Here is an 11,283-nt window from a genome sequence, read left to right on the forward strand (position 1 = left end):
AGTATGCGTTTAACTGTAAAAGCAAGAGAGGCGGATATTTTTCCAGCATATGCTGCAATTGTAGCTGCAAAGGCGGAATGTAGACCGCCAATAGAAGTTTTTAAAATCACAGATACTGTGGCAGAAGTTCCTTTGCAACTTCTATTAAACCACACGGTAGAAAGAATTATAAAACTACAACAAGATGTAATCATTAAGAGCATGGAAAATAGTAAGACGACAGAACTTGAAGCTGTTTTAATTTGTTCATGGGGATTTGATGGAAGTTCTGGGCATTCGGCGTATAAACAACGGTATTCAGATATGAGCATGAGCAATATTAACGATGAAAATCTTTTCGCTACTACGCTTATACCGTATATTACGCCTATCAACTTCGTCAAACATTATATTGTGGAATAATAGAGCTTCACAATCTGCAAGATTTTGCCGCCCTATTAATATTCAATATTGCGCCGAATCAAAAGATCTTATCTTGAATCAAAAGCAATGTATTGAAAATCAAATTGATAAACTGGAAGCATTGGAAATCATGTTAAACAATTTAAAAATTAGAATTCATTTTTCATTGTTCATGACTTTTGTTTTGATTATACGCTGAACGGTATTTTTGCTCGGAAAACTATTCGAGAAAAGGGATAGGGAAAGAGGGGCCGAAAGAAACAGAGGGGGGAAGAAAGGTTATGGTAACAGGACTGTACAAAGAGTGCGGAAGGCAAACAAAGCGATGGGAGAGAATCACGTGTCTTTCACATTAAATGTATTTTAGTAAGTAAGTAACGACAGTAATAAACTCTTATTAAAATGATATGACAACTAAAGAGAATATAATGAATCAAAAAAAGAGGTAGTAGTTAGCTGTGTTGGACGGTCTGTTGCACTCGGTGGGGGCAGGGATGGGGCAGGGATTATTGGTAGTTCCGGCAAGCCGCAGTGAGATCTTCGGATTGCACGGTTGTCGGAAGTTCGCCTTACTCTATCTCGTCGTCCGTGATCCTCTTGACGCTGCTATAAGGGAGAGATTTGCAGTTCCTTGCAATAGGCTGAGAGCCCCAACCGACAGGCTAGCAGCCTCTAGATTTTTCTGTGCGTACGTAGTACGTGCGTGTCTCGAAAAGAGAGAGAGAGAGAGAGGAAGCCACGATTGCAAATGTGCTAACAGCACCCGACTGTCTACTCGAGTTCTTACTTTCTCTAGGTAACCGTGCCTCGGTCGTACATGTGCTAAAAGCACCCAACTGTATTAGAAACTCTAACTTGAACAATCGCGTAAAGCCGCTGCGCAGCAACTCACTCTTTTTTCAGCAGACCAGAAGCACGTGCGTCTCCCCCGATCGTAGACGAAAAACCGAATGACGCAAGACGCTGCTGCCCTCGTGACAACAGCGCCACGCGCGCGTAGTAATACATAGCCCAAGAGATGCGCGTAGGGACGCTTGGCCCTAGCGCGCACCTTATTGCCATCCTGTTACCTTCCGAAAGAGCGGTACTTTTTGAACATACCGCCCGCCTTCGTTAATGAGCATTAACGAATATGTCACAATGTGTCTTGCTCGATCGGAAGGGGACAAACTTTTGCAATGGGTCGTGTTAGGACTGAAGTTTGAGTTTGTATCGTGACAACTCGAGTATGACCGTCCTTACCCGGGTGTGTTTGGATAATGCGCCCCAATGGCCATTTTGAAGGCGGGTACCGATCATCAACTACCAGAACTAAAGTCCCTTTTTCGAGGGATTTATTCACTCTGTTCCATTTGTATACCGAAAGATAGCGTTGAAGACACTCCTTAGACCATTGTGACCAAAACGACTCAAGCTTCTGCCGAACTAGTTGCCATCGCGATAATCGACTTAACTTAACCGTGTCCAGGGAAGGTTCCGGAACAATAACTGGAGCACTACCCAGCAAGAAGTGCCCAGGTGTAAGTGCGTTTAGATCGTCAGGGTCGTCAGTGAGAGGGCACAAAGGCCTGGAGTTGAGAACGGATTCCACCTGTGAAAGTAGGGTAGTCATTTCTTCATAAGTTAGGAGAGTATCCCCTATAACTCTACGAAGGTGGTATTTGACCGATTTAACCCCCGCTACCCACTTCCCTCCGAAGTGCGGAGCGGAAGGAGGGTTAAACTTCCACTGCGTCCCGTCATTTGCAAGTAGCGTGGCGAGTTTGGTTGACTCCTCCGTGGATTGCGAGAATAATCTTCGTAATTCCGCGTCTGATCCTTTGAGCGTAATACCGCAATCGCTTGAAAGCGTGACGCAAATTCCTCTTCTTGACGTAAAACGCTTATACGCGGCGATGAAAGCCTCCGCAGTGTAATCCGTAACCAATTCTAAGTGCACTGCAGAAGTCGAGAAGCAGACAAATACCGCGATGTAAGATTTATACGTGCGTGCGTTCTTCCCTTTCCACGTTTTCGTCACGAATGGTCCTGCATAGTCAATGCCCGTATGTTCGAAAGGACGATTGGGCGAAACTCGGGTAGCGGGTAGTTGACCCATCAACTGCTTTGCCCTTGTCTGTCTGTAGCGGGCACACTTAACACATTTGATGATGAGAGATCGGACAGGAGCTCTTCCTCCTATAATCCAATACTCGCTTCGTAAAAGAGATAAAGTGATCTGTGTGCCTCCATGCAAGGTCCTCAAGTGAGCATCTCGAATAATGAGTGACGTCAAAGTTGATTCCCTTGGTAAGATTAGGGGGTGCTTTTCATCTTGAGAAAGAGAAGAGAATTGAAGACGACCTCCGACTCGCAGAAGTCCCTTGGCATCTAGAAATGGTGTGAGACGGACAAGCGGACTTGACTTTGAAATAGGTCGCCCCTTGGAGAGCAGCTGTAGATCACCCTGAAATGAAGCCCTTTGGATTTCCTTGACCCAGTAGAATTTAGCGTCCACTAACTCTTGCGTAGTTAGAGGACCGAAAGTTGACATGGCGGTACACCTTTTGAAACGAGAGACTGCTCGTTGACAAGTGGCCGTAATTCGGTACAACTTCACAAGGCTGGAATATCGATTGATTAGATCCCATGGCGTATAATTCTTGGTGTTAACTGAAAGAACCTTCGTAGGTCTTTCTTCAAGGTTTTCTCGTATGGGCTTTTCCGTAGGGAGTCTTGGCCAGGCTGACGAAGGTTGGGAGAGCCATGAAGGCCCACACCACCAACTTGAAAGCTCCGACAGCTGTGAGGTTGTTAGACCTCGTGTAGCAAAATCGGCCGGGTTGTCCGTACCTGGCACAAACCTCCACTCGGCCTGAGGTATTGTTTCTTGGATGTGACAAACTCTGTTATAGACAAAATCCTTCCATCGAGAGGGATGGCTGTTCAGCCACGTATGTGTGATAGATGAGTCGGTCCACAGTATTATGCGTAGATTCTTCCATTCCAATACGTGTAACAGATGGGAGACCAGTTTGGTTAATAAGACTGCACCTGATAACTCTAATCGGGGGACTGTCAATCGCTTTAATGGAGCGACCTTGGTTTTCGAGGCCACAAATCTGATGTTTACTGCCTCTTCCTCGCACCATGTCCGTAGGTACACAACAGCTGCCATGGCTTGCTGTGACGCATCACAAAACCCATGAATCTCAACTTGGCGATCGTTAGAACACCCTATCCATCGTGGGAGCGTGAATTTTGGCGTATCCTGAAGAGATCTGATAAATGTAATCCATTTACTAGCAACGTGGTCTGGCAAAGGGTCATCCCAACCTAATTTTATCGTCCATAATTCTTGAATTAGGAGTTTGCCAGTAATGGTGATCGGAGATAGAAACCCTAGGGGGTCAAACAGTTTTGCTATAGTAGACAAGGTAGATCGTTTCGTGATCACACCTTCTGCTGGAAGAGTATATTTAAAAATAAAGGTATCTGTGGATGGTTGCCAGCCAAGTCCCAACGTGTAGACGACTAAGTTCTCCTTATGTTCTATGAATTTAGAGTTATTTTGTTTATCTGTGGAGACAGAAGAGAGCATGCTCGAATCATTGCTCACCCATTTTTGTAATTTGAAGCCGCCCGCCATGCACAGTTGATTTAATTGCCTTACAATTTCTTGAGCTTGTTCAAGAGTATCCGCACCTCCAAAGATGTCATCGACATACCTTCCTTTGCTTAACGACGGAACAGCAAGCGGGAACTTTGTCCCTTCATCTTCTATCAACTGTTGCAAGGTACGCAGGGCTAAGAAAGGAGCACAAGCCAAAAACCATACGTTACGGTAGTGAGGTGGTATGTGCGTAAATGACCTTCGTTGTCAATCCAGAGAATCCGTTGGAGATCCCAGTCATCCTCCTGTACGTTAATCTGCCTGAACATTTTCTCTATGTCCGTAGAAAACACATAGCGAAATAGTCTAAACCATATTAACACGTCGAACAGATCAGTTTGAAGTTTAGCTCCAGTGTGTAATAAGTCGTTAAGTGAATGTCCGGATGTTGTTGGACTCGATCCGTTAAAAACCACACGTAATCGCGTAGTAAGACTATGCTCCCTTAAAACTCCGTGATGAGGAAGATAGTAAGTTATCGGAGGGTCAGTCGTATCTTTCGGAACAATCTTCATGTGATTCAGTTTTTCGTACTCGTCGATGAAATCTGCATACAACCGCGAAAACTCGGAATTGGAAGAAAATTTGCATGACAACTTCTTGATCAATCGAACGGCTTTGGCCTTGGAATCCCCCAGTTTATTGACAGGCTCCTTGAGGGGTAATCTCACTACATAGCGACCATGTTCCGTTCGAGAATGAGTAGACTTAAAATGTTCTTCACAAGCCTGTTCGTCGGTGGACCGAGATGAAGTCTTGAAAGGAGCGATTTCATCAAGTTCCCAGAATCTACGCATTAGGCCGAATAGATCACTTTCGAGTGATACGTGAAAACTTTGAGAACCGCCAGGTGTTGATTGAGAACTCGTTGGTCCGGAAATAATCCATCCAAGTTTTGTAGCCTGAGCCATTGGAGCGTTATTCGATCCCTTTCGTATACCGTTTTGAATGATTTGACCGAAGACGTCGGCTCCTAGAATAACATCAATTGAACCGGGTGCTAAATAATTCGGATCCGCCAACTGGATCCCGTTCAAATGTGACCAGCCGTGATTCTTCAAGGAGACCGATGGAATTGTCGACGTGAGCTTTGGTAAAATATGCGCGGCTATTGAACACTGGAAGGAAGACTTAAAATGAGGTTTTATGCTAAAGGAGGTCATGCCTTTAGTTCGGTTAGACGCGACACCTCCTATTCCAATCAGTGGAATGTGAGAACGAGTACGTGGTAGCCGTAGACGCTGTACTAATCGTTCCGTAATTAACGACACCTCCGAGCCTTGGTCAATCAAAATTCGTGCGTGTGAAGAATTTCCGTGTTCGGATGTGATAGTAACCAGAGCGGTTGCCAGTAGAACATATGGCGTTTTGACTTCATTTCCAAGTGCAGAATGTAAAACCTGAGAGCCGGTAGTTGTCTCCGTGTTGTCAGGCTTAGTTGTAGTCGGTTCGTTAGGTTTTCCTGTTGCCAATTTCGCCGAATTGCTATTAGACTTTGTGCTTTCCAAATTGCTACGATGAAGCGTGGTGTGATGCTTTCCAGCACACTTTCTACAACGTGTAGTTATACGACATGCTGATGCCCGATGCGGGCCGAGACAGTTGAAGCATAGGTTATGTTTCTGGACAAGTACTACGCGTTGTTGTACAGTTTTGGAGACATATTGCGGGCAACTGGCGGACCAATGATTTTCGGAACAGAACGAACACGATTTAACGGTCTTGTTTTTGCCTTGGTAATGAGATTTGACACTACTTGGATTTAACTGAGAAACGAACTTTCCCTTTCGCGTTTCATGACCCTTCAGATTCATAAGTCGATTTCGGAAGAACTCTTCAAACTGTTTCCATGTCGGAAGTTCGTTAGAGGGACCCCGATGTAGATCCCACATGTTTACGGTATCAGAGTCGAGTCGCTGTATGACCATAAAAATTAGAATATCATCCCAATGATGAATTGGTCTTCCCAACGTGTCTAAGGTTCGATATGTCTCCATAACGCCAGTAAACAATTTCTCCATTTCTCCCGCTGTCGACTTCGTCATCGGCTTTAGACTGAATAATGACGTTCTCGTGGAATTGACTAACATCCTTTTGTCTTCGTAAAACGACACGAGAGCTTTCCAATCGTTAGAGAAATTACCGCCCGTAAGCATAGTGTTTTTCAATAGATTATATGCCGATCCTGTTAAACTAGTCTTCAAGTATTGTAATCTTTCGATGTTAGTTAGTGAGGAATTGTTTATGACTAAACTAGTAAAGAGATCTTTGAAATAGAGCCAGTCCGCGTGATTTCCATTAAACTTGGGAATGTCATAGCGGGGAAGTTGCGATCGATTAATAAACGCGACGATCTCGGAAGTTGATTCCGAAACGTGCCTTGAAGAGGACGTTCCCGGAATGCTTCCATATTCCGATTGTGAATCCAAAGCAGAATTGAACCGTTCTACAGACTCTAAATAACTTTCGTTTACGACGGAAAATAAATTATCTTTAAAATAGGAATGCCTCATTATACTCTCCCTATCGTTGTCATTCAACTGTTTAACAGCCAATGTAATGGCATCATGTTTTACACAGAATTTTTCCCAATTATCCTTGAGCGCCGAGAGGCGTACGTTAATTCTTTGAGAAGTTACACTTTCCATGCCATTCTTTACAAGATTTTCATAGGATTGCCCTATGGTTTTCATAAGCACGAGCTGCTGCTCAACATGATGCTCGACGTGAGTTAACCTCATGATTCTCTCCTTCGTTCACCGCCGAATTAATATATCCGAAATAATCTCCAAGCTAATATGTCCGAAATAATAAATCTGAAATAATATATCCGGCTCGAAGGACCAAAATGTTTTGATTATACGCTGAACGGTATTTTTGCTCGGAAAACTATTCGAGAAAAGGGATAGGGAAAGAGGGGGCGAAAGAAACAGAGGGGGGAAGAAAGGTTATGGTAACATGACTGTACAAAGAGTGCGGAAAGCAAACAAAGCGATGGGAGAGAATGGGAGAGAATCACGTGTCTTTCACATTAAATGTATTTTAGTAAGTAAGTAACGACAGTAATAAACTCTTATTAAAATGATATGACAACTAAAGAGAATATAATGAATCAAAAAAAGAGGTAGTAGTTAGCTGTGTTGGACGGTCTGTTGCACTCGGTGGGGGCAGGGATTGGTAGTTCCGGCAAGCCGCAGGGAGATCTTCGGATTGCACGGTTGTCGGAAGTTCGCCTTACTCTATCTCGTCGTCCGTGATCCTCTTGACGCTGCTATAAGGGAGAGATTTGCAGTTCCTTGCAATAGGCTGAGAGCCCCAACCGACAGGCTAGCAGCCTCTAGATTTTTCTGTGCGTACGTAGTACGTGCGTGTCTCAAAGAGAGAGAGAGAGAGAGAGGAAGCCACGATTGCAAATGTGCTAACAGCACCCGACTGTCTACTCGAGTTCTTACTTTCTCTAGGTAACCGTGCCTCGGTCGTACATGTGCTAAAAGCACCCGACTGTATTAGAAACTCTAACTTGAACAATCGTACATGTGCTAAAAGCACCCGACTTCTCCCGATCGTAGACGAAAAACCGAATGACGCAAGACGCTGCTGCCCTCGTGACAACAGCGCCACGCGCGCGTAGTCATACATAGCCCAAGAGATGCGCGTAGGGACGCTTGGCCCTAGCGCGCCATCTTATTGCCATCCTGTTACCTTCCGAATTCATTTTTCATTGTTCATGACTTTAATAGATGGTAAAGTTTTCAATATAATAACAGGTACGAAGTCCATGCAATCTTGCTCCATTTGTCAAGCAACGCCAAAGCAATTTAATGATCTTGCAAACATTAAATGTGAAACAGAAATCTTTCTACCCAATCCAAAGTCACTGCAGTACGGAATTAGTCCTTTGCATTGCTGGATTCGATTTTTAGAGTGCTGTCTGCATATTTCGTACAGACTTAACGTTAAAGTATGGCAGATGAGAGGACAAGATCTTAAAGATGAATATGCGAGACGAAAAAAAGAGATCCAAACGATTCTTTGGAATACGAGGTGTGTTCAAAAAGTATCGCGAATTTTGAATTTTCGCGGGTTACGTATATTCGAATTTCGATCTTTTTGTGGCGTTATGTTGGTACTCATGTCTCTCACTTATGCCGACAAGCTCGGCCATTTTGAATGTTCACTTAATTGTTGACAGCTGCTTTGCTTGCACGTGTTTTGGATCGTCTTCGATTTTTACCTATTCAAAAAAATGGATCAAAGAACCTGTATCAAATTTTGTGTGAAAAACGAAATTAAGTGCGCGGATGCATTCCGAATGTTGACTGTGGCATACGGAGAAGCTACCTTGGACCGAAGCAACGTTTATCGGTGGTACAAAATGTTCTCAGAAGGCCGAGAAGATGTGAACGGCGAAGAGCGTGCCGGACGCCCGAGCACTTCAACAACAGACGAAAAAATTAATGAAGTGGAGAAAATGGTATTGGCCAATCGTCGAATCACCGTTAGAGAAGTTGCTGAGGACCTAAACATATCGATTGGCTCGTGCCATTCGATTTTTATCAATGATTTGGGCATGAGACGGGTCGCCGCGAAATTCGTACCAAACGCCCCTGCTCACACATCGTTGCTTGTGCGCGACTTTTTGGCCAAAAACAACACACTAATGATGCCGCAGCCACCGTATTCCCCAGATCTGGCCCCCTGTGACTTTTTCTTGTTCCCTAAACTGAAGAGGCCCATGAAAGGACGACGTTACGCTACGCTTGACGAGATAAAGACGGCATCGAAGGAGGAGCTGAACAAGATAAAAAAAAATGATTTTTTGAAGTGCTTCGAAGATTGGAAAAACCGTTGGCACAAGTGTATAATATCTCATGGGGATTACTTTGAAGGGGACAAAATAGATATTCATGAATAAATAAATAATTTTTGAAAAAACACAAAATTCGCGATACTTTTTGAACACACCTCGTAAATTAGGATTAAAAGTAGATAAGCCAAAAGCAGGAGGAAGTGGTAGGAGCAATGATGGTAACACTGCTCGCAGGGCATTTGAAGATCCAAAACTGTTTTCTGAATGTCTTGGACTAGACTATACTTTTGTTTTTAATTTAAAAAATATTTTAATTGCCTTGTCTTGTAAGTTTCCGATAAATAGCGTTCTTTTTAACAAACTGTGCCTTGATACGGCTAAAATTTACGTATCTCACTACTCATGGTATCCTATGCCATCATCTCTCCATAAAGTTCTTATTCATGGTGCTCAGATAATTGAAAATAGCATATTGCCAGTGGGAATGCTTGGCGAGGAAGCTTCTGAAGCCCGAAATAAGCATTACAAAGCATATAGGAATGAGCATTGTAGAAAAAACAATCGTACAGTAAATTTACATGACATGTTTTGTAGATTAATGGACACATCGGATCCTATTGTATCTTCTTCTAGTCTTAATTTGCGAATTCGAAAAAATAAAATATTACAACTTCCCACAGAAGTCCGAGATTTACTTATTGTACCCAAAATAAATACAAATGTAAATAGAGAATATGACGAAGAGGAAGAAGAAAATTTAACTGAACTTCCAGAAATATTCTCATCCTTGGATGAAGTTGTGTTGTCGGATGAACAAGTTGAGGAGTAAAACTCTAATATTAACAAAATTAATAAAAGTAATAAAATATTAATATAATAGTTCAAAAAGTAAAAATAAAAAAGTAATAATTAAAAAATTAAAAAAACAAAAAAATAACAAATATAAAATTTAATTGAAAAAATAAAAATAAAACAGTAATAATTAAAAAAATACAAATAATTTACAAAATAATTTAATAAGTTCCATTAGGATAGGTTGTACATAAATATATATTAGCGCAATACTGTAAATAAATGTACATAGCATAAGTAACTCAGCCTCTACTGACGTGCCGGTCCCAAGCCCGGATATGATGAGGAAGGAATGCATTCAATTTTAATATTCAATATTAGATTACTCTTTCCTGACAATACACTACTTTCGGTAAGGTAGGAGTTGTTAGATTATAATTATTATTTTATGTTGCCATATTGGATCTGCCATTTGAAATTTCGAAATTGTAATATCAAATGCGACTCCAAAATCTTTATATTAGTATATAATTTCACAATTTCAAACAAAATTAACTTTAGACGGAATTTCTGCCACTTTTTCGGGATTCTGTCCCACTGTGCAGCGCAGTCATTTCGCTGGTCGCTGCTACTACAAATGACCCGTGCCAAGTCGTGCTCCACGGAACGTGCCGTAAAAATGTAAGTAAAAACATGCATTTTTTTAAAATATTCTGCCAAGGATTGAGTCATACAAACCTCTATCCAATTACGCTTCTAAAGATGTTAGGTGCATATATTTGTAATTGTAATATAATAAATTATATGTATTCAAAGATTTATAAATGAAATGTATAATTATTTACAGGTCAGGATGCAAGACAGAAATGAAAAAAGTACAGAAGAAAGAAGAGAAAGAAAAAAAAAGTGAAAGAGACTATGACAAAGAATTGGATAAAGAAATTGAGGAAGGAATGAAAGAAATGGAAATTCACCAAGAGTAAGAGACAGATGAGGAAGAGATTGAAGAGGAGGAAGAGAAAGAAAACAAAAGGAAAAGAGGGGTGGTCGCTTGTTAAAAGAAAGAAATATGATGTAAGTTACATGCGTTTATAATTTTATTAATACATTTTATTTTATTTATAGCCTATAAATTTAACAATATCGTACTTTTTTTTTATTTACTGAGGTTACCGGAGGTACTAATATAATATTTTTTGGCCTAGCATATCTTTGGTGTGTTATATATATAGATAATATATTATTTTATATATATATATATATATATATACACATATATATATATTTTTTTTGTTTGATTTAGATTTGGAAAACCGCGTCAAAATCAGAGAGGAGGATGGAGAGGAGGACGGAGAGGAGGGTGGAGAGGAGAGGAGAGAGGAGGTTGGAGAGGAGAGTCGCGAAGAGGTTGGACAAGAGGGTGGCGAGAAGGATGGAGAGGAGGATGGCGAGAAGGATGGAGAGGAGGATGGAGAGGAGGAAGAGCTCGGTAAATATATTGTTTGATGTTTAAGTTAATAATTTAAAATTATGTTGGTTATCAAAAAAACGGTAAAAAAGGTAAAAGTTATGAATTAAATTAAATAAACAGTTAATTTTGAAAAACATTGTTCACATTAAATTAAAC

At 41.4% G+C, this 11,283-nt stretch overlaps 2 protein-coding genes across 2 annotated transcripts; one reads left to right on the plus strand and one right to left on the minus strand.

Annotated features, from left to right (window-relative positions):
* Positions 1-1,537: 1,537 nt before the first annotated feature.
* On the minus strand, positions 1,538-6,795 carry LOC120358577. The gene is made up of 2 exons (XM_039453172.1): positions 4,254-6,795; positions 1,538-4,188 (listed from the first exon to the last, which is right to left on the minus strand). Exons 1-2 carry the CDS (start codon positions 6,793-6,795, stop codon positions 1,538-1,540), a joined length of 5,193 nt encoding a protein of 1,730 aa, XP_039309106.1.
* A 3,104-nt stretch (positions 6,796-9,899) lies between these two features.
* Positions 9,900-11,283, plus strand: LOC120358497. Its single transcript, XM_039452911.1, has 2 exons — positions 9,900-10,337; positions 10,504-11,283. Exons 1-2 carry the CDS (start codon positions 10,105-10,107, stop codon positions 10,637-10,639), a joined length of 369 nt encoding a protein of 122 aa, XP_039308845.1. The 5' UTR covers positions 9,900-10,104; the 3' UTR covers positions 10,640-11,283.

Source organism: Solenopsis invicta, chromosome 8 (genome assembly GCF_016802725.1).
Source record: "Solenopsis invicta isolate M01_SB chromosome 8, UNIL_Sinv_3.0, whole genome shotgun sequence".
In the NCBI taxonomy this organism is placed as follows: Eukaryota; Metazoa; Arthropoda; class Insecta; order Hymenoptera; family Formicidae; genus Solenopsis; species Solenopsis invicta.